Source organism: Hordeum vulgare, chromosome 3H, assembly GCF_904849725.1.
Source record: "Hordeum vulgare subsp. vulgare chromosome 3H, MorexV3_pseudomolecules_assembly, whole genome shotgun sequence".
In the NCBI taxonomy this organism is placed as follows: Eukaryota; Viridiplantae; Streptophyta; class Magnoliopsida; order Poales; family Poaceae; genus Hordeum; species Hordeum vulgare.
The window spans coordinates 582,513,328-582,537,820 of record NC_058520.1 but is presented as its reverse complement, the minus strand read 5'-3'; the positions used below and the strand labels follow the sequence as shown (position 1 = coordinate 582,537,820).

The 24,493-nt window shown below is 44.3% G+C and overlaps 2 protein-coding genes across 2 annotated transcripts; both read right to left on the bottom strand.

Moving 5' to 3' along the window:
* Positions 1-4,404: 4,404 nt before the first annotated feature.
* Positions 4,405-5,304, bottom strand: LOC123440773 (protein LURP-one-related 11-like). The gene has a single exon (XM_045117322.1). It carries the CDS (start codon positions 5,263-5,265, stop codon positions 4,666-4,668), a length of 600 nt encoding a protein of 199 aa, XP_044973257.1. The 5' UTR covers positions 5,266-5,304; the 3' UTR covers positions 4,405-4,665.
* A 7,883-nt stretch (positions 5,305-13,187) lies between these two features.
* LOC123440772 lies at positions 13,188-15,002 on the bottom strand. The gene is made up of 2 exons (XM_045117321.1): positions 13,956-15,002; positions 13,188-13,833 (listed from the first exon to the last, which is right to left on the bottom strand). The coding sequence occupies exons 1-2, from the start codon at positions 14,937-14,939 to the stop codon at positions 13,450-13,452; spliced, it is 1,368 nt and encodes a 455-aa protein (XP_044973256.1). The 5' UTR covers positions 14,940-15,002; the 3' UTR covers positions 13,188-13,449.
* Positions 15,003-24,493: the final 9,491 nt, after the last annotated feature.

Below are 24,493 nucleotides of genomic sequence, written 5' to 3'. Positions count from 1 at the left end.
ACAATTTTACAAGTCATAAGCATTATTTTATAAATATGAATATTTTAAAGTAACACATGAATATTTTTTAAAGTACGTTATTTTGTTTATATGTATAATATTTACAACACACCAATATAGCATACCAGTATTTTTTTATTCTCTTTTGTGACTTATAGGATAATTATTTGGAAACCACACAAACTTTGTTGGAACAACTTTTCAAACAACAAAATGTTTTCTAAAAGAATGAGTTTTCTAAAACCTTGAGCCACTACAGCCTCCACTTATAAATATCCAAAAGGATAAGAAGGCTTAATGTATTATAACACAAGCGTACGCTAGGTTTATATGCACTTCAGTTCGCGCGTCCCATTTTGCAAGTGTAATTTTCTTAACTATTTTTAAACTTATGTAAGTAATAAATATAATGTTGAAATATTTGCATGTCATAAATATTATACATACAATTGATGATTACTAAATAAAAACATTTCAATATACACTTATAGATTGTATTAAAAACTGTTTAGTAAATACAAACATTTTTATACACTCGTGGCTCATATTTACATTATACAAAATATTGAGTACAAACATTTAATAAATATTTATGAACATCCACTTGTGTATAGTTTTCACATGTGACTTATATTCAAAACATCTACATAATTTAAATAGAAGCCATGAGTGAAAATTCATATCAACACTTTACATTCTAAATTATGAATATTTTAATTAAAAAAGTTCTTAAAAACATATCTATGAGTCCACATAGGATCTTCCATTGTCGTATCATCGCACTTACTCTTCCCTGAGCAACTCGGGTATATTTTGCACACCATGCCTTCAAAACACGAATCATTCCACATTATCCATAAGCTCCAGATACGGGACATACCAACCACACATTGTTTTGGTTGACACACTTCAAAGAAGATCAAACATGTTACAAGGAATCCAGAAGTTAAAGATTTTGTGCCCTTTCTCCAAATCTATCTTGCCACAAGACAATCAAAGAATAGGCGGTGAAAGACTTGGCCTCGCCACAAAAAAGGCAAGCCAAATCATCTATATGTTTTCTTTTAGTTAAGTTATCTTTTGTTGAAATTTTATTAGAAAGCCAACCACACAAAAACTATATATCTACGTGAAACAACAACTTTCCGAAAATTCTTGCAAATAGGAGTTGAAGTCCCTCCCCAATTAATCTTCGAAAATTCATTCACCCAAAGCAAACAAAGAATCTACTGGAATATCATCTCTCTTAAGAAACTTCCCATTGAGAGATAGTTGTTACCATGTCGGAGTCATTTATTACTCCTTGATGGAGGATTAGGCTGTTGTTTTTTTGTTTGGGGTGTGGCTGAGAAGAGACTAGTTTTCATCGATATAGGTGCACCACTTCTTGAGCTATAATTGGATATCGATTCCCATTGGAAGTGGCACAACTGGATGCTACAATGCCTAGGGCAGTCTGGGCTCATGAGAAGGTTCTTGCACTTCGGAGCTTGTACAAGCTATGGCAGGGAATCTACAACCACAATGGGAAAATTTGCCCCCTCAAATGTTCGTGAGAGCGTTCGGTCATTCTCCGGGCATATTCGTTCCGAGCCCCTATTTGGTTGTGCATGCAGCCTCCTTATTTGTCCAGTCAGATGCATTTGATTGGTGGGGATGGAGAAAGAAAACGATACGAAAGAATAAAGAAATAGAACAATGTGGTCCAGGATGGGCCAAGTCCTACGTGGCGCGCTATCCAAACACACCCATGCATCCCCATATCCTTCTTAAATATAGGTTGGGTATGAGGGTTTGTTGACATCCCACACATATGGGGACAAAGTAGGGGTCCAATGGGCCTCACATTTTCCTTCTTTCTCCTGTCCGGGTGTCCATCGTGACCGGGATATATCGTAGGGCGGTTCGACTCGCAATGGAAGTGAACATGCGGAAACTCTTCCTTGAATATGATTCTCAGCCGATGGTAAGCAAGTTCACCGACTAGGGAAAAGATCCCTCGACTTATGACCATCTGGTGAATGACATAGAATCCCTCCTCCAATCTTTGATGAGTTTGAAAGCGAGTTGGGTGAAATGGTCTATGGATAGCACAGCACATTATTTGGTCGAGGAAAAGGGTTTGCATGAATAAACTATGTAGAACTTGGTTTGAGGTGGCACGAGAGTGTATCCATTCTGTGGTAGTCTCAGAGTTTACCCTGACTGAATAAAATGCAACGTTTCCAACCAAACACAATCAAATCCCGTCATATGTCATGTGAGGAGATTCATGTATTCTAGGTTGCATATTTATTTGCATTTTGATTTCAAATATTTAAAAACCCAAAAATCCAAATAATAATAATTATAACATCTTTAAAAATAACATAATATAACTACATAAAAATAGAAAATTTAAAACATAAATTTTCAAAAGAAAAAATACATAATAATCTTAGATATATGAAGAAATTGGAAAAAAATGAAATCTATGCGAATATTTATGAAATACATTTGCAAAAAAGTGAGACATTGAAAATTAAATGAAATACTTGAAGTTGGTGTTAAATCTTTGGGATTTATTTGTTTTGGAATTGCTTAAATTGTGGGTAAAATAATTGCTATTTGTGAGATTGTTATCACACATATTTGTAAACTCATTTGAATCACTCAAATAATATGTATATAAATTCTGAACTAGATTAAAATGTGAATGAAATAACTGGGCTAAAAATATATTGTCAAATTTGTCAAATGGTGATTGGAATAACTAAAAATTTTGTGAAACTTTATAAAATATTCCTTAATGTGAACTGGAATTCATCTGATTATTTAGGAAATGTTTATGTAAAATATTTCTCAAATTGATTGAAGTCACACTAAAATAACTGAATTTTTAATTATAATGATATTAAAACATACTGAAAGGATTGAACAAACTCAAATATATAATTCACGAAAAAATGTTTTGGAAACAAATCATGTATAGCAGTAAAACTATTGGTACCGACATCAAAATGGTTCTAAATTTTATCAAACATTATTTTAATAATCAATTATAAGTGGTTAAAATCATCCAAGATCGATAGAGTTACAAAGTTCTTGTTACAATGAATTAAAATATGTAAAAGTATCAATAATTAAATGTTTTTATGTAAAAGTATCAGAAATCGGTCTTTTAATGTGAAAGTTGTGAATAATCTAAATTGCCACAAAGAACTAAAATGCATATCTTTTGTAGTTTAACGAGTGCATGTGAGGCCCCAATTGTATTTGTAGTATTCCTAATTTCAAAGGTTGAATTGACAAAAAAAATTAAAAGGCGGGAGACCTCGATGTAGTAATCACTCGCGGATTGTGCTCCACCATATGGCCTTGCCATTAGAAAATCCATGTTCTTGGTACCCCGATATTTGCATCAATCGACGCACACAAACACAACTTTATTGCAAGTAGTTATCATCCATGAAAAAAGGAGTTGCTTAACATATGTTTAATGTTTCAACTTGCATTTTAGTGAAGTGTTTCATATTCTTGATCCATAGGTTTCAACTGAAGTAAACCTAAATTTCACTACCTGAAGCACATATTTCATATATGGACTTGCAAATTGTGAAGTACACGAATGCCATAAAAGGTGGCATTCCATCACAAAAGAAAGTGATCGGCCCAATTTTGTGTTAGAGCAAAGCTTTCAAGCTCCAACACTTTATTTTTCAAACTCAACTAGCTCAGATCTATACTGCAAAAAGGACAAACATATTTGAGTTTTTTCCCATCCATACCTTGTCCTAGACCTCCTATGATGATCTCCTATAGTGGTGAATGGCGAGAGGCATCCATGGCATGACAAAAAAATGGGCACTATTAGGTCATGCAGTTGTGTTCTGCTTGCCGAGGTGGGGAAGAGTGGAGGCCTGGCCTGTTGATGTAGGGAGCCCTATGAAGCCATCGAGACAACATCGAGAAGGGACTAATATCATGGACCGGAGACTGTAGAAAAGAACAAGCACTTTTCATGGAGAAAAGAAGAAGGATGGGGAAAGAATTTAGCTAGAAATGCTGGTCGATGTGAATATACGAAGAAAGACGAGTGGAGGCCGGGGGTTATCCTCCTTTTCAAAAAAAAAGTCATGCATCAAGTTGTGAGAAATGCGTTTTTACTATTTTTGCATTAACAAGCACATGTAAATTTGTCTAGGTGACGATTTATACAATTTATATAAAGGTAATTAATAAAATTAACATGTGAGTCAACATCGGTGATTACTAACTTAGTTATCGAAACACTCTTATATTTCTCTACAAAGTACAAAAATTAAAGGATGGCAAAAATCTGTTGTCTATTTTTTGAATTTGACATTGGTCCTTGAAAAGATAAAGTGCTGAACCACTGTGTTTCATGCATTGTGTGTGTTATTGTGTATATTCTTGAGATAACCCTGTTGAAGGGTGAAGAAGCATCCGCCTGAACCGGTGAAAAACCATCCACCATGTTTGACAAAATAAAATAAAATGCGCCCAAATAAGATTTTCTAAATGTTTCACGTGAAACAAACTCTCAAACTAGCTAGTAGAAACTTCCATATGTTCGCTAGAATCGCCAGGAGAATCACCACCCGTTTCAAGCATCGATCACATGGAAATAATTGAACCAGAAGAAGAGGATTGCCCTTTCATCGATCACAAGGAGCGGTCGATGAGACCACGAACCACAACCAAACCCAAGACGAACAGGTGATCCACCCCCGGCCCCAACATCAGCGTCAGCACGTCCTCCCCCAGCACCACCCCTGCCGACGTCTGCTTCCGCGCCACCTCGGCCACGACCTCGCCATCCACGCCGCGGACTCTGTACCCCGGCTTGCGCGCACAGCACCCGTCGACCCTGTAGCACGTCCCCGCGCCGCCGTGCATCGCGACGGTGGCCCCGCCCTTCTCGGCCCGACGCACGCTGAACCACGGCGTCGCCTCCTCCTCCTCCTCGCCGCCGCCGTCGTGGGCGCAGCGGCAGACCTCCCACCTCCTGAACGTCCCGAAGCCCTTGCGTCTGATCGTGAAGAGTGCGTTTCCTTGACGGTCCATGAAGAGGACCTCGCGGCCGCCCCTGCAGCCGTAGTTGTCGACGCGGAAGGCGACGGCGCCGTCGGGGCCGTACACCGCGCAGCCGTTGCCGTTGAAGACCAGCGACTTCATCCACACCGTGTACGCATGCCTGCCCTGCTTGTCTCCGGAGGAAGAGCTGGAGCAGGGAGACGAAGAAAGGGGCTGGATCTTGGCCATTCTTGAGAAAGATTGCTCTCCTCACATGAGATGATTGGGATGTTGGGCGTCAATGGCTGGTTCTTCCACCTATTTATTTATACTCGCACCTTGTTCGTTATCCTGGGGTCTACTCTATCTGAAACTCTGAATTATTCTACCGGCGCTGCACACTACACGCCTTAGTTTAGAATGCTTCTGCACCCGAGCTGTACGCATCACGCTGTACCCTGATCTAGCACCCTACCAGTCAGCATTCACGTTTACATAGTGCTTGTTTGTTGGACTTGGTTTTTAGTAGTTAGCATGGCATGTCCTTTGTTTGGACTTGGTTTGTAGCATGGCATGCCAATCTGGGGCATGGTGGTTGATAAAATTTGCAAATATATCAGCGGAAAAAAGAACATGAAGAGCAAATCTGGGGCACACTTAATTTGCCCGAGATTTGTCATAATAACAGCCTATATGGCATTCACAGCCAAAAACGGTATAGCAGAATTGTCATACCGATTTAAGTAGTGGGTGGCTTACTTCAAATTTGGAGGCTGGAGGGCACTGATCTGTAACAAGGTAAGAGCATCTACGTCCGGATTCCTCAAACCCGTCTCAAACATCCAAACATGCCGCCTGATCACTGACCGGTCACAAAAATTCGATCTAGGCGTCCGGGCACGTCCGTCACGTCGGACCCGACAACCCGATCCAATCTTAAATTGCATTAAATTTTCCAAACCCTTCCTCCTCCTCCCGTCACCCTCCAACATTTCCCGCGCCCGACGCCTCGCCGTCCGGTACCCTTGCTCTTCATCCTCATCACCTATCCCGATCTGTCACCGTGATGTCTTCCATCCCGTCCCTGACCGCCGCGACGGAGACACATCTCGTCTCGTCCGTCGACATCCCTTCCTCTGCTTCGTCTTGCAAGCCAGATAACATCTCCCGTAAGATGCGCCGTCGCTGGCAGCAACAGAGGGAGGCGGAGTTGGCGGCGCAGGTACATGCGGGTGTCGTCGACAAGATGTCTTCCCTGGCGCTCCGGGCTCCCCGCATCCCATTCATGCAAGCGTCGACGCAAATTGTGTCGTCGGACATCGTTGAGACCGAGGATGATGAACTCGTCCGACCAGTGATCCAATAATCAACACTTGTCGGTCGGACATTGATTTCATTTAGGCATGTCTGTTTGGTTGAACTATGATATCATTTGCTTTTGTTTAAAACTGTTGAATTCGGACATTTTTTATCGGATGATCGACGTGCATGACTTTGTATGGATTTGAGAATTCAAATATAAGGTATGTGAATGCATAGAACGAAATATAAGGAGCCGTCCAGATGCGTCCGTGGGCGTTTAGGGAGGGACTTGTCCAGTCTAGCTGTAGATGCTCTAACTCACAAAGGAGGGAAGTTTCAGCCCATTATTCTTTTCTGTACCCCTCTCTTTTGAGACCATACTGATGCCAATGCCACGTTTGTCACCGGTAACCGCACCCCTTGATGGACATCCACCACCTACCGCCTTCCAAACTAACCATTAATGGTGTGTGTGTTCCCGCCACGCGCCACTCGCCGCTACAAAAGACCGGTGCCTCTCCCTACACTTCTCATTCCTATCTCTGTTACATCCTGCTCCACTACTCCAATCCCCTAAGGCCTCCGTTACCTCCCGCTCCACTACTCCAATCCCCGTTATAGTGGGGAGTATCATATAATAGTACCATGCATATGAATACAATATATAATAGTATCATGCATATGATACTATTGTATGATACTACCTCCATAGTGCATAGTATCATATATAACCTCATTTATTAACATGCATGACACATAATAGCATAGCATTTAATATGTTACGGTATCTACCTACTCCCTCCGTCTCGGTGTATTAGGCATTTTACAAATAATCCCAAAATGCTAAGGCTGGTTGTAATGGATAGTATCATATACTAGTATCATGCATATGATACTAGTGTATGATACCACATCCGTAATGCATAGTATCATATGGTAGTTCATTTATTGTCATGCAAGACACATAGTAGCACATCATTTAATATGATACGGTATCATGATATGATACTCAACCTCTCTTTCTTCATTTAATTCTATGCCACCTTATCAAAATTGTCTAGTTGGCATGCATGATACTACCTATGATACTATCATTACGGGCAGCCTAAGGCACATTACAGTACTACTAGTTGCATGCATATTAATTAGACCTCATCTATTAATTGAAGGACCAATGCATGCAATTTATGTGTCATGTTTTTTGGATTTGAAGAGGTCTTCTAATTAATAGCATGTTTTTAGTTGAGAAAGGAATAGTGTGATTGGCTTCCTTTACAATTTAATTTCTTTTCCTACCCAATCTCTACGTGCCTAGGTTGCAGTGCACCTTCTAATATGCCTAATGCATCGGGACAGAGGAAGTATGTTACTCTAACTCTATCTCTCATCTTTAATTGTGTGCCACATCAGCATATTTGTTAGTTCCAAGAACATGATACTAGCTAAGTTACTCCCACTATGGCCAGCCCAAGGCCTCTTCCAATGCAAAGATGATTGGAAGAGGTGCTAAGTGCATTAAATATCTTAGCAATTCAAGTCCCCAATGCATAGGTGCTTAGCTTGTTCTTGCTAAGTTCATTTTATTTAATAATTTGCCATCTAAACTCTTTCATGCATTAGCCAACTTCTCTCATTTATGTGGGTTGCCTAGGTTTACGTGCTTGACATTGGTTCTTCCTAGGTTCACCAAAGTGCTCTCTCTCCTTCTTAATTATTGTGCCATGCCATATTTTTGCTTATGTGGCATGCTTAGCACCTGTCCACGGTGTAGCACTGGGAAGGGCCCAAGGCTGGATGTAATGGAGAGTATCATATACTACTATCATGCATATGATACTAGTGTATGATACTACATCCATAATGCATATTATCATATGTCACTATCATAGGATAGTTCATTTATTGCCATGCATGACACATAGTAGCAAAACGTTTAATATGATACAGTATCATGATATGATATTCAACCTTGTCTTTTTTCATTTAATTCTATGCCACCTCATCAAAATTGCCTAGTTGGCATGCATGATACTGCTTATGATACTTTCATTACGACCAGCCTGAATGGCACTTCACACACAGATGTTGCCAGGATCAAGCAAGCCCTCCTCCCATCCATCATTGCGAAAAATAGGAGCATGAGCAGGAGGAGGGAAAGGTGTACGATGAGGAGGTCTATTGGGCTTTCTTTGACTGTGCGTTAGACGTTGGTTGGAGGATGGACGTCAAGATTGACCGTATGATTTGGGACAAGGTGCTTGTCTGGACACCGACGATGGCGAATGGCTAGCATGGAGGCAAAGCCACCCTGGCCCAACACATGGATATATTCGCTCAAGTATAAATTTGAAGTTTTTTTCTATATTTCAAGAATTTCAGAAGCTTGTTTAGTGTCAGTTGTACAGGAAAATTCTTACAGTCCAAAGTGACTGGCGAGGAGAGTATGAGAAACTCAACTCTTTCTTTCGTAGTATTGGCATTGCCCATCATATCTCTTGTCCTCATGCTCATCAATAGAATGGCTCTGCTGAGCGTAAACATCGTCACATTGTTGAAGTAGGTTTATCTCTTCTAGCTCATGCCTCTATGCCACTAAAATATTGGGATGAAGCTTTCATTGCTGCAACATACCTTATCAATCTTCTTCCTACCAAAGTTATCGGCAATATCACTCCCTTAGAAAAAATGTTTCATCATAAACCTGATTACAATTCGCTAAGAATTTTTGGATGTGCTTGTTACCCCTTCGCTCTTACAATCATCACAAACTTGAGTTCCGTTCCACTCAATGTGTGTTCCTTGGATACAGTAATCTGCACAAAGGGTACAAGTGTCTTGAAATTTCCACCGGTCGTATCTATATTTCCCGGGATGTTGTCTTTGATGAAACCGCTTTTTTCCTTTTGCCAAACTTCATCCCAATGCCGGTGCTTTACTTCGTGCAGAAATTGCACTTCTTCCTGATTATATGCCTAACTCTAAAGATCACGGGGGTGAATTAAGTGTTGATCATATGACTAGCTCTAAAGATAATTTTAACTCTGATGCTAAGTGTGCAGCCTCCAGTCATCATTGTATGCAAGGGAGTATAGCTAGCAGCAGCAACAAAACCGAGGTAGTAGTTGCAGCAGAAGAAATTGCGCCAGCATGGATAGATGTTGCAGCAACAGATGTAACAACAGTAGACACGGCAACAACACGTGACACTACAACAGTTGCAACAGCAGATGTGCGATCCCAGGAAAATCTCATAGCTGGTACAAGGGTGATTGCCAGCCCAACCAACGATGTCTCTAGTGAGACTGGGTGTGCAGAACCTGGTGCGCCAGCTCAGGTGGCTGGATCCTCTACGGAGGGAAACACTACTGGAGAAGCATTAGCTCAGATCCCTGCCATAGCAACTATACAGGAGATTCCTCACCGTCATACTCGATCCCAATCTGGTATTCGCAAGACAAAACATTGCACCAATGGCACCATAAGGCATGGTAAAAATAAACGTGCTTTTCTTACCAGCATGGGTGAACCAACACACTTGCATGATGCACTTGCTAGTAAATTTTGGAAGGAGGCCATGGATAGTGAATATGGGGCACTCATGAAAAATAAAACATGGCACTTGGTTCCACCAGAGAAAGGCAGGAATAACATAGATTGCAAGTGGGTACATAAGATAAAAATAAAATCTTATGGAAGTACAGACATGTACAAGGCTAGATTTTTAGCAAAAGGGTTTAAACGGAGATTTGGTATTGATTATGAAGATACTTTTAGTCCTGTGGTAAAAGAAGCTACTATTCGTCTTGTATTGACCATTGTTATTTCTAGAGGATGGAGTCTAAGGCAGCTAGATGTTCAGAACGCGTTTCTTCATGGTGTTCTAGAAGAAGAGGTTTTTATGTGGCAACCACCAAGTTATGAGAATGTAAGCACATCTCATTATGTTTGCAAATTAGACAAAGCTTTGTATGGATTAAAATAGGCCCTAAGAGCCTGGTACTCAAGGTTGAGCACACAGTTACAACAACTTGGGTTTACACCATCCAAAGCGGACACCTCACTTTTTCTGTACAGTAAAGGCAATATTACTGTGTTTGTTCTTGTATATGTTGATGACATAATTGTTGCTAGCTCAAGTCCAGATGGCACTTCTTCTTTGCTCAAGGATTTGAAGATGGAGTTTGCTCTTAAAGATTTGGGAGAACTACATTATTTACTTGGCATAGTGGTAATACAGGTGAAAGATGTTATACTTCTTTCTCAAGAGAAATATGTTAACGACATTCTCAAGAGAGTAGGGACAGAAAATTGCAAACCTGTAAGTACACCAATCTCAACTTCAGGGAAGCTCACCATTGATAGTGGAGAAGTTCTTGGATCTAAAGATGCAACTAAATATAGAAGTGTTGTAGGTGCTTTACAATACTTAACCCTTACACGTCCTGATATTTCCTATTCCGTGAATAAGGTGTGTCAGTATCTTCATGCACCCACCACTGATCATTGGACTGCAGTTAAAAGGATTGTGAGGTATCTCAAATTCTCAGGAGACCTTGGAGAAAAGATTGTTAAGTCTTCCTCTATGCTTGTCTCTGCTTACTCTGATGCAAATTGGGCAGGGTGTGCTGATGACCGAAGAGCAACAGGTGGATTTGCTGTATTTCTGGGCACAAATCTTATATCATGGAGTGCAAGAAAAGAGGCTACATTTTTGAGGTCTAGTACAGAGGCCGAGTATAAAGCTCTAGCAAATGCTACAACTGAAGTGATGTGGATTCAAACATTACTTTATGAGCTTCGAATTTAAACTCCAAGAGCTGCTAGATTATGGTGTGATAATCTTGGTGCAACCTATCTTTCAGCTAATCCTGTTTTTCATGCATGCACAAAGCATATCGAGGTTGATTTCCACTTTGTGAGAGAAAGGGTAACGCGCAAGCTACTCGACATAAGGTTCATTCCAACTGGAGATCAACTAGCTGATGGTTGTACAAAACCTCTTACTATGAGAAGGCTCGAGGAATTCAAGAACAATCTCAATCTCGAGTTGCTTAGGTTTAGATTGAGGGGGAGTGTTAGAATATGTTGTAATGAGATAGCACATGTTTAAACTTAGTTTCATATTCTATCTCTTCTTCTGATTTTCCTTCCCCGATCTCCTCTGTAATCTTCTTTCGATCGTTCTCTGATTGATCGATCAACTTGTGAGCCATTGCAACCCTTCTATAAATATAACCGCGGTCCGAGCAAAGGGTTTAGCGCTTCCCACATATTTCAAAGTTACCCCATAGGTACGATCCAGTGAGGTTAATCAAACTCCCAAAGGTATCGGGGATGGAACCCATGAGTTTGTTGCTGCTAAGTGCCAATTCTTGTAATCTCACTAGGTAACCTAGTTCTTGAGGAAGTGATCTGGACAACTCATTAGCATAAAGGTACAAGATAGTGAGTTTAGTACAATCCGCTAGACTTTTTGGAATGGGGCCATGTGAGGTTGTTGTGGTTGGAAAAGTCTAACCCAGCGAGCTTCTTCAGGTTGCTTAGTTCATTAGGTATGGGCTGTACAAGTGGTTGTTTGGCAAGGTCAGCCCCACTAGACTCTCTAGTTTTCCTATTTGGCTCGGTATTTCACCGGAGTTGTTATTGCCTTGAAGCATTAAGTGTGGTAGGTTTGGCAGGGATGATGCTAAAGCGGGTGGAAATGGGCCGCTTATCGTATTGTAGGGGAGTCGAAAACTCGTGAGGGTATGCAACACCATGAAGTTGTGGGTGTCCTGCCTCGCTCTCAGCGGCAACCCCCGACGAAAGATCTCGGTGATCACCGTCTCTTGGCGCCTCGCTCGATCTTGACCGTACATGATGCCATACCATACCAGCCGCATGGCCGCGTTGTGGTGTTTCCCCAGGAGCCGAGGTGGGCTGGGGGGCTCTCCATCATAGCTTTCCAGGCACGAAGAGCTCCTGCCTGTTCTTCCGGGAGAGAGAGGGGGTGGCGCCCCATGATGTGGGGAAACGAGGCTCGTAGCAGGAGAGCGAGCAAGATGAGCTTCAGGTGAGGTGAGGTCGCCATGGCTAATAGCATGTCAGCTGGGGTAGGTCATTATCGGGTTTGTACTGTGCTGGTGGAACTCGATGGAAATGTAGGGTTTCTGGGGTTCGTAAAAATGGGGCCAAATTTCATTATTCACTATGATCCCCATTTAAAGAAATTACATATTACATTGTGTCATGATCACTGAAAAAACAGTGTGTTATACTGTACATAATAGCACGTTATAACGTATACAGTGTACAATATCTTGTTAATAGCATATTTTCAGGGGCGACGCTATTTTGTATAACGCGCTACTTTTTGCACTGGTCATGATTCATGAATCGAGCCATGGAAACTTGATTAGGACTTCACATTGATCATCGACGAAACACGGTTTTTGGGATAAAAACAAGGTGATTTGCACTAGCCGGAAGGTGGTTGTGAACAACTTACGGTGATCGGCATCTTAATACATTAGGACTAATAAGGTTCGATCTATCCCAGGCTAGGTTGGCCCTGACTCTGTTAGTTTCTACTTTAGGATTAACACTAATATTGCATCGTAATCATGGCCTATAATATCTAAAAGATACACCTGACCTGCAGACACAGTTTATATGTTATTCCCGCTGGCATGAAATTGTTGATAGAGCAATTCAGACATGTAGGTATCTTCAGTGAGTCAACCCAGATATGGACTATGGATGGATGAATTTTTTCGATAAAAAATATATATTAATATCGTAAAAATATCAGTTACATCCATCATGTGCAACAACGCAATGTCCTATGCCATTAGGACTGCATACAGCCAAACAAGAAAGAAAAAGCTACAAAAAGAAAAGCCCCGGATATGCCATATATATGAAGGATTTAAAGAATGAAGCTCATCACAATTGCTTGAGCTTTTTATGCCTGCGCCTGTTTAATCTCGCCTTTAATTAACCAGACTCGATCTCTTAATAACAAGTTCATCATACGTTTTGACGTCGCTGATGTCAACTTGTGGCAGCCTAGATGTATCAGTAGCTGCGCACATTTAGTTATCTCCATTCTTACTGCTCTTCATCAGACCACAAAAACAGAAGGAGGGCAGGCTAGCTGCATTTGCAACTAGTTTCCGCTTCTTGCCCTGGCCGCGCCTTCGCCGACTTGCGGTCCTTGTTAGCGGCGAAGACCTTGGCCGCAAACTCGGAGAAGGCGGCCTCGTCCATCCCGATCCGCCGGTTCTTGTAGCAGCTGAAAACATCCGGGTTACCGTCGGGGCACGGGTCGCCGGCGGGGTCCCACCACGAGCCCTCGTGCCGCATCCCGGCGCGGCTCGCCATCCACCGGAACACGAACTGCCCGCCCGCCGCCCGTTGCCTCCACCCCATCGGGTAGAACTCCATGATGCTGCTGTTCCGGTCCATGAACACCAGGTTCGTCATCTGCGCCCCGTGCGCCGAGATGAACACGTCCGTCCCGCTCAGCAGCCGCACCTTCATTCCATCGTTCTCACCATTGTACCGATCAGAAAATTAACCATGCATGCATGCGGTCGTAAGTATTACAGTACTACTCAGAAGGTCAGGTGATGTTTTGAGACGGTAAAATTGGGCACCTGGTCGCAGAAGGTCAGGTTGTCGGAGTGCGCGACGGTGAGCACGCACCGTGGCCCGGCCACCCGCGCGCACTCCTTGCGGAACACCCGCTCGACGGCGGCCTCGTCCTTGAACGACCGGCCGCCGGTGCGGAAGAGAATGGTGACGCGTAGGTTTGCAGTTTCGTTGCCGGCGACGGACGCGTCGGCGGCAACGCCGCACTTGGCCCTGGCCTTGCACCGGATGAAGTCGAACGCTTCCAGTAGCCTCTCCGTGCTCATGCCGGACAGGAGTCTCCTAAACACAACTGCCTCCTCGAAGCACACCGGGGCGGCGCCGAACTCCTCCACGGCCACCGGCGCGCCGGTAGCCGCATCGGCGAGAGACATTAACCACCCGCTCATCCCGGACCTGACCTCGCCGTGGTGGAAGAAGGCCCACCTCGAGGGGGCGGGACCGCACCCTCGCCTCGCGTGCCACGACACCAGTGGCACCAGCGCCGTGAGCCCGTGCCACAGGTTGGAGTGGTCGTAGAAGGTCTCGGACAGGAGCGCAAGGCCGGGCCGGAGCTCCGCGCCGCGTGGTAGCGCGCCTGGCCACGCCAGCGCGTAGGCGTTCTTGGTGCCGTCGCGGCGCGAGGGGGCGGCCAGGCAGAGGAGGCGGCCCGCGGAGGCGGCGGACGGGAACAGCAGGTTCCTCGCCTCGCCCGGAGGCTCGGAGGTGTCGTTGAGGGTGCTGATGAACCACGTATCGGCGCCCTCGCGGGTGTCCTTGAGCGGGAGGAAGGTGGCCGACGCGCGGAGGCGGTCGTCGACGACGCCGTTGCCGAGCCGGCTGGCGCATTGTACGGTGAAGAAGAGGGTGAGGGTCTCGAGGTGGAGGTAGAAGAAGACGGTGAGTAGGACCGGAGGGGTGAGGTACAGCACCTTCCTCGTGAGAGGGCTCGGGCCAGTGGTGGAGATGGACTTCATGGTGGATTGGTGCTTGTGTGTGAGGTCCCCCATTAGTGATGCCAAGCTAGGTTTAGGTAGTGAGCTGAGTGCCCATGCATGCCAGCAGCTGGCATGCTTTTATAGTTCTATCCTGTATTTATATTCCACTGAAAGTGAAATCTTGATGTTGCCACAAGCCAAAGGTACTTCTAGCTTCACATGCTCACGTAGCCACCTCCTCTACCTCCCTCCCTCCCTTGCCACTGCATAAGGCTGGCGCCGAGCAAGCCCGTGGAGCAACCGGGCATTACCGCGGCGGGGCCCTTTCTACTCTGCCCTTGCGCTGGAGAGCGATTGAATCTGAGGCGGCGGCCCTTCCGGCGAGGCCCATCCGTGCTGCGGCGAGCGGCGGGACTGACATGGTGCCGGTGGTCTGGTTGGACGGTCGACGGATTTTTTGTGGACATGAGCCTGGCATGGCTACTCTGACGGCCGGCGGCGCCTGATCTGTATGCTTTTCTCTTGCGGGTTTCTCGCGATGCCAGCGTGGCTTGCCGCTACCCTGGTCGGTGGCCGCAGGTGAAACTGGTGGAAGAGATCTAGATTGGGGGAAAATCCTTTGGTCGGCCCCAGCCGGCCCCACCTTTCTTAGAGACGTCGGTCTACGTCTGTTCCTTCACTTCCCCCTTCCTTGCCTCTTGTGTGAGAACCCTAACTTTGATGGGTGACGGTGGCGTCCTTCAAGTCGTCACCTTCCTGAAGTCGTCGCCTTGAGAGCTGGATGATGGTGGACATTGTGTGGGTCCTTGACGTTGCTGGTGCTGGGCATTGCTTCCGGGGAAACCATATGATCTGGTCTTCCAAATCGGACGATGTCAGTACTGTTTGTGGAGCAGCGCTGGATGACAGAGGCAGGAGGTGGAGCGGCTTCGTCTTGTATGGAGCTTTGGTGGAGGTGTCAACAAGTCATGCCCGACCGAAAGGTGTTGCGCTGAGTCATGCCTGGTTGGCAGGTGCTACGCACGACATTTCTTTCCGAGTCTTAGCGTCTGGACGGATGATCGCATGGCGGTGGCGCCGATGGATGTCCGGACTGGAAATGAGGATGTGGATCTCTCTCCTGAATATGGATAAGTGGTCTAATGATGATGACGACATCTAAAGCGTGTACATGTGGTGTGGATTTTAGGTCAGCTGCTCCGTCCCGATGCGTTATGCGAATGGATTGAAGATGACACTACTTTTAGATATGGAAAATGGGAGCACTCCACATTATCGAGTTTGTAGGTGTGAGTAGTGACTTCGAGTGAATTGATGAATGCTCTTGTCAGACCTTTAGAAAATATTTAATAAAGATGGATGTATGCATCGATTGATGGAGAGGCTGTAGGTTTAACCTCCTTTCAAAAAAAAACTCATCAATCGATCACGCCGATACGGGTTGAAAAAATGCAACCTGTAAAAGTGGGATACGGGTTGAATTTTTTTGCATTTTAAGGGTTCATTTTAGCTATGCCCGAACTGAAACCGTAAAAGAAACTGTAAAACTGCGGGAAAGAGCTTCTTCCTCCGGTCCTGCGACCGCCGCCCCGTCCTCCAGCCAGCCGTGTCGGCCACGCCGACCGCGTCCAACCCTGTCGGACGCGCCCCGTCGCCCGTCGGCCATGCCCCGTCGCTCGTCGGCCGCGGCCCGTCCCCATCACCATGTCGGTCGCGGCCAGCCTAGCCGACAACGCCTTGTCGCCCGCCGGCCATGCCCCATCGCCTCGTCATCAGCGAGTTGCTCTGTTGCCAGCCGTGTCGGCCGAGCCGTGCCCCTTTGCCTACCCCCACTGGGAGGATTCCGACGGACAGGCTGAGGCCATCGGAGGCCATGACGAGGTCGAGCTCGTCCAATTCAAGCCGGCGGCGATCGATTACGGTGTCTAGCGGCCTTTCCCGGCATGCAGTGGTGAATTCCGGCAAGTTTAGGATGGATTCCAGTAAACTCCACGGCGGCGTGTTTGCTCCGATGAGGTTTGACCGGTATACGGGCCCTTAGAATCGGCCTTCCAACCTTTAAAAAAAAAGAATTTCGAGTGTGGTTTTACCGTGCCCCTTCGAAAATTTACGAGTTGGACCACTTTTACGGTTTTTGTTCGGCATACTATTTTGCGACCAAAGCTGTAAAACACAAAAAATTTACGAGTTTGACCACTTATGCAGGGTCTGCTAGAGATGCTCTTAGAAGTGGCACCATATTTGAAAACTCTATCAAATGGCCTCACTTTTGAAGTCCTGTGTCTTGCATCGTACAGCTTGCTAGTTTAGTTACTGAGCTAGCTAAATTAAGTAGAGAAGCAACACCAACAAAATAAAGCTACTTGAACGGTTGAACCCAAGAACACCAGGACTGAATGAAGGTGGTGGCAACTGGCAGGGTGTTTGACCGGTAAAAAAGATGAACACCCCGGAGTAACAGCAAAGCGAAATAGAGAGAGACTTGGCCACGCGGAGCAGCTGCCCTTCGTCGACGGGAAGGAAATCGACCGTGCTTGAATGGCAAGCAAAGCGATCTGGACAAACAGCATATAGGAGTATTCTAGCTAGCCTCATACATCATATAGGAGTAGACGTTGACTTGATCTGGATAAACAGTTAAACAGGCATGAGTTTTGTGGCGGCAATGCAGACCAACTGGCGGTAAGTAAACTCCTTTGGCGTGCTTTGAGATAAAGCATAGTGTGTGAAGCAAGCAATGTACGCTAGCGGTCTAGCCCAGTGCTTCGACCGTACGCTAAGTAAGTACATCAAAAATGAATGGATGGATATATACGACTAATACGAAGCGTAACTCTGGATTGTTGCGGTGCTAATTACGTGTCTCGAATCCTCAACGTGCTCATCGATCTCCCCCTCTCTCTGCATGTGTTTTGATTCCACTGATTAAGCGTATAGCAAGCATATATGCTGCCAAGCGCATGCATGCATGTGATCTTTGTTTCAGATAATTGTAGTACTACGCTGTTTAAGAAGATACTTGCATTGCTTAGACCACAGTTTAAGAAACTGGACCAGACCGGCGGTCCGACCTGAAAAAACCAGAACCGACGCCCTTAATTAGGACGTGTTTAGATCTTATTCAACTTCACGAAACTTTACAAATCCAGCTTCTTTTAGTGGCTTATAGCTTCATCCAGCGATCTAGAAACCGTTCTGCTTGAATCGTCATCTTCTCATAGCACTGGTGCCCATCTCGAAGGGTTGCGGCCTGTTTGACGCCCGTTAGGCCGGGTGGAGGCAGCTATTTCACGCCCACTGCACCGATTCAAGTGGGGAGAGGCGTACCGAAATCACTAGTTAGCGAATATACTTTCCAACGGTTACTTCCACCTTCATAGGTTGGAACAAATGGCGTATTGCATGCGTGTTACTTGTCGCAACCTGAAAGTTTTTCCTTTTTCGTAGATCCATTTTTTCAAAACGTTTTATCTCCTAAACCGTGCGTCCAAATCTCGAACCGTTTTTCACCGTTGGCTTCTCGCGTTGAGATCTTCAAAACTAGATCCCATGTTGATAGGTTTTGACGAAATTTTTTTCATTAAAAAACCGAAAGAAAAAACCAAACGAAAAAACCGGGCCTCACGCGATAGAAAAAAAATTAGAAAACGCATTTTTTTCCCTTTTCGAGAGGCACGGGTCGTGCCTCTCACGGAAGCAAAACCGTGCCTCTCGCGAAAAAAAAGAGCAAAAAACGCGTTTTTTCCTTTTCAGGAGAGGCATGGGCGTGCCTCTCGCAAAGGCAAAACCGTGCCTCTCGCAAAAAAAAAACTTTTTGTTCTTTTTGGGAGAGACACGGGGTGCCTCTCGCAAAGGCAAAACCGTGCCTCTCGTGAAAAAACAGAAAACACGTTTTTTTTCGTGAAAGCAAAACCATGCCACTAGCAAAAAAAAGAAAACGCGTCTTTTTTCCCTTTCCAAGAGGCACGGCCGTACCTCTCACGAAGGCAAATCCGTTCCTCTTGCTGAAGCAAAACCGTGCCTCTCGCAAAAAAAACAAAAAACGTGTTCTTCACGAAAAAATATTTTTTTTTCCATTCAAAAGTTATGAAAGACCGGTGAAAAATCATAACACCAAAAAAATCGGAAAAAACCACTCAAAAAAGGCGAAAACGCGTGCGAAAAAATAAATAAAATAAAATTCGAAAGGAACGCTCAGAGTGCAACACGTGACGGCAGCTGGAAACGCGTCAAGTGGCGGCGCGCGAAAGCGATCCTTGGAAGGCTGGCGAGGAATGGCTCGCTAACTAGTTGCTCCCAAGGCGTACCTATTCGCTGAAGATCGTTAGTTTCCTCGAGCAAGGAGGCAGCGAACCGGTAAGTTTGATGATGGAAACACCTTGTAAATAGGATGAACTTCCGATTTTTCAATCCGTGAAACTGGGCCGATGGTGCTTCGCCTTTTTGCACTGGGATCGATCGTAGCCTCCTGAAGCTAGCTCAATTCATTGATGTCACTCCACACAGGCTGACGATATAATTAAGCACTCCTCGCTGCATTGCGCACCTAATTAAGACACTAGCTAGGCTCAGCTAAAGATCACACTAACTCCCATACTTATTCTCACTTTCCGTTTCTCTGATGTCACTCCACACAGGCCATACCATGATCTTCTTAAAAATAAACAGTTACCCGCGCATGGCAATTGACAGAACACCAGAAAGTTAAGCTCCATTCATAGTTTCCCATCATCATCATGTTCGTTTCCTGCATGCTAACGCCAGTTTGTGGTGACGACCTAAATTAAAATTAGTATATTTATTGGGTCAAATGATTGGCCTGTATCTCCCAAATCAAAGAGCAAGGAACACAAGATGGTGGGGTGCGGTGTGTTAAACAAAAGCAACGTGTACCACAAAATTGGGAGCCTTCTGCGTACGATAATGGAGCATAGACAATATTGTTAGGACGGAGGACCTCTGAAAATCGTTTAGTAGTCACTATCAAAAGGGCCCGTGCGTTTGCAACGGGATAAGAAAACTATATGGGATGGTGAAACAGTCGGCCGTGGCTTTTAGGATGGGGTAAATCCTCATCGAGATGTGCATTGCTTGCCCCTTATCCACAACATCGCTTCCTCCATCTCCATCTTCCTCCCTCTCCCTCTCTTATCCGCTGCAGGCCATGGCTGGCTGCCATTCTCGCTCCAACACCAGCACCCTCTCCTTCTTCTCTCCCTCTCCCTCTCTTCCCCTCAGGTTAGCCACGGCCGGCTGAAGCACATCACAGATGTCACATACGCCACACCTGACCACAGGGTTGAGGTTCCTGAAAACTCTTCTCATTTCTTGATGCTCCACAAGTGACATGGGATAACCATGGAGTATGATCATTCTGGCCAAATCTTGATAAGGTGACTCCTGACTAATCTTCCTGGCGCTCATGTCGGTCGCAGTATTCGTAGATGATGAGGTCTTCTATTTCTTCAGGCTCGGAACATCTGACGAGTGGGGAGTGGGAATCCTCCTGTGGCCTCTCCTCCGCCGCTTCAGGTTTGGCCGGACAGGTTTCCAGGTGCCGGCTCAGACATCTATCTCCATTGCACCTGAAGAGACTGTGGCAGCTCAAGCACTCTGCAAACTGAACTTTGTCATTTAGAAAGATGGGCTGGAAGTCATCCCAGACCTTGGACTGGTTCCGGTGCTCTTTTTTGGGTGACCTGTCGGCTCCATCCAATTCTGCCTCCACTTCATTGTTGCCATCCTCCTTGTTTTGCTCATAAGGATGATGCTCCATAGCTGCACCGTAAGAAAATAATAATCCATATCAGAAGTTTTGTCCATGAAGAAACCACATTTCAGCCCAAGAAGAGATTGTATCGGGTACACATACGAACTAAAAAGACAGGATGAATTCAGAACTTTGTCCAAGAAGGTACACGATCAGATGGACACGATGAACTGCATGACTTTGCCACCCTGTAATGCTTGTCGCGGGGCGGCTAGGAACCTCGCATGGAGATGAGTAAGGGGAAGTCAGCAGAGAGCAGGCGCGGATGGTCTCACCGTCGATCTTGACGCGAAGAAGAGGGAAGAAGAATGTGGCGGGTGGGGCCCGTGAGATCCTAGGCTGGCGGCTAGGGGCGCCGGATCTCATGTGTGCGTGGGTCGTCGAGGTCGGCGCGAGTGGGTGGGTGGATGGCCGCTGGTGGCGCCCGATGATGGTAGAGAGGGCGGTGGTTGGTGGGGGTCGAAGGTGGGGGCACGGGGGCGTTGTTTAGACGACCGACGACGCGTAGTGAGGCGGGGGACGGCGGGGCGTGGCAGGAGGTGGCCGGCGGCGCGCGGTGCGTGGCTGGAGGTGGGTGGAGGCGGCGGCGGAGTACCGCGAGGCAAAGAGTTTTTCCCCTTCGTACTGATTCGATTTGGACTGCGGGTTGAATATAGGAAAATACATGGGCCTTTTTGCAAAATTACCACGACGAACGACAGAAGAAGTATTCGCTTTATTATTAGAGAGAGATGACTAATCATTTTAGTAGAGATCACAAGAGCCATGCGTACGAGACTACGATTGTACTTAAGTATTTTGTAGGGGACACAGGGAATGTTTGAGTAAATTACACGTTAGTGTCCCATTTAGGATGGTGATGGAGTATAAGATTGATAATTTTTACGTGTCAGTATCAAGTCTTTTACATGAGATTTTTTCATTTAAATAAAAGACATTTATATGATTACGTATGAAGCAAGTTTTTTTTTTAAAAAAAACTCGCTACATGGACACCTGACAGACGGGCCCTGCTAGTCAGATACACCGTTAATACACTGTTATACGCGGTTTAGACTATTTTGCTACGGATCAAACCATACTTAGTGCTGACACATAAAAATTATCAATCTTAATACCGATCACCATCACTGTCCCACATGTGGTAGCATCATGTAATTTACTGAGAATCTTTAGAAGGGGGGCTTGCTGACCGTATCAGTTGGGCTTTCTCTGCATGATGTGGGAATTAAAAGAAAAGAAGAAAACAACACCACAGCGAATGACCAGAAAAATAGTAATACCAGTCTACAACGGTAGTGACATCTATAGAGCGCACGTTTATCATCAAAAGACTTGGTGCTTTCCTCTAGAAGACGAATTCCGCGCAAATGAATTTTATGTTAACCATTTCCAATGGAACATGTTCAACCTCCAAACTTCGTCCCTATTGGAAGTTTGAAGCTAGCAGATTTAAAAATGGAGAGGTCATTTAGATAGCAGCCACCTCTGTGGAAATTACAAGGAAATTATGCTTAATCATACGGGTGTCGTGTACAAACATGAATGTATATATTTGGCTGGGTTGAATGAAAACTGCCATATAAGCATGTAAAAACCATTAAAAATACATAATGTGACTTGTGCCTTTTTTCAAATACAACATGTGACTTCTTCCCCCGTGCCAGCGACCCTTTTTTTGCGAAAAGATCAAAGGCTATATATTAAGTAGCACTAGTGCTTACAAAACACTCTTACAAAAACTAAAAATATATGAACCAAACAAGTGGCTTTAAAATAGAGAGGTCCTTTAGATAGCAGCCACTAGCGAAAATTCCAAGAAAATTATCCTTAACCATACGGAGTCATGTTGGTCTTGAGTCAATTGGTCAAATAAGAATGTATTTGGCGGGGTTGAATGAAAACTGCAACATAAGCATGTAAAAAACATTAAAACATATATGTGACTTGTGCCTTTTTCTAACGCAAAATGTAGATTCTCCCCCACGTGCATGTGACCTTTTTTGGGAGAAAATGGCAAAGGTCATATATTAACTAGCAATGCGCTCACAAAACACTTACAAAAACTGAGAAAGTCGAAACAAGCTAGCACATTTAAAATAGAGAGGTCCTTTAAATAGCAACCACAAGCGGAAATTTGAAGGAAAGTATGTTTAGCCATGTGGAGGTCATGTTGGCTCTTGAGTCAATTAGTCAAATAAGAATGTGTTTGAAGGGGTTGAATGGAAACAGTCATATAAGCAAGTAAAATCATTAAAACTACATATATGTGTTATATGTGCCTCATTTGAAATGCAATATGTGGATTCCCTGCACGTGCTTGTGACCTTTTTGTTTTGCGAAAAGGCCAAATCTCATACACTAAGTAGCACATACCCTTACAAAACACCTTACAACAAGTGAGGCTTCCTAGTACAGAAGTTTGTAGCAAGCTGTAACTTTCCCTCGATGAGAATCCAAGGTATCAATATGTGGAGATAAATTTGTTCTGCAATAGGTGTAAAATTCTGCAACAGAAATAAAATGTCAGTTGTGCCCCCCAATAGTTCTAAGAAGGGAGTCAACCTTGCTAGTTGCACAAGATAACTCGATGGTAAAGTGGTCGATAATACTTTTGGTATAGTCGTAATACAATAAATGTGTCGGTAAAAGTTGTTAGGAAGCGATTGTTATGTTAAAAGCTGTTCCGTGTTACTCTTATAAGACAAAAATGCGGAAAGTAATATAGTCATGTAGAAAAAGTATACAATGCATATTTCATGCTCATGCCAGACATATATGATGTGATGACATTATAATAGTACACCCATAAATGTATAGACCGAGACCTTTTCCGTATCTATAGCTAATAATCCTCCTGTGTAGGGGCTCACTCTAGGAGCCCCCTAGCCGTGGGCACTGGCACCTATTCACCATGGGCCTTCACAGGTGGGCTGCCTTTGCCTAGTGAGCATCTCATAACTTAAAACCTGCCTACAAATTTTCTCATATTTTTTTGAATTTTGGTATTTTTATTTTCCTGAAACTCAAAAACGACAAAAAATAGTAAATAAACACTGGACCGTGATTTAATGGGTAGTTCTTAAATCCTGTAAAACATTGCACGGTTGAAGGATAATTTTTTTTTGAAAAGGAGGAAACGAGCCCCCGGCCTCTGCATTAATCGATGCATGCAACCATATTATTAAAAATCCAAAGTAACAAAATAGTTCGAGATAAGCCTGAAGGCTGAAAATAAAATGAATCTGAAACTAAACTAACTCTTAAGAAGTAGCCACATCCGGCGTAACTAATAGCAGACTACAATGCCTATACACCTAGTCTATTACTAGCAAGCCATCCAAACCGGTTGAAGATAACCCGTGCGACCATCTCCCATCGGTTGCACCCAGTAACCATAAGCTCCCTGTTGTCCGCAGGACTGAGTAATGACCACGTACGGATCCAGGACGTTGCTCGGAATATAACCTGCAAAAAATTGTTGAATTTTTTACCATTAAAGATTATGTCGTTTCTGGTATTCCATATAGCCCACAAAAGAGCACATATCCCTATTCTAATAAGTTTAGATACTTTAACGTGCACTCCATTGAGCCACGTTGTAAAAATTGAATTGATACACGTAGGTGGAATCGCATTAAAAGCTATATGGATAGTGCGCCAAAGTAGTTTTGCGAGAGGAGACAGTCCAAGAACAAGTGTCTGATTGTTTCATGTTGATCACAATAACAGCAATTTGATGTACCTCTCCAACTACTCTTAATTAAATTATCTTTGGTTGATACCACACCTTTGTGTAAAAACCACATAAAATTTTAAATCTTTAACGACACTTTAATATCCCAAATATGCAACG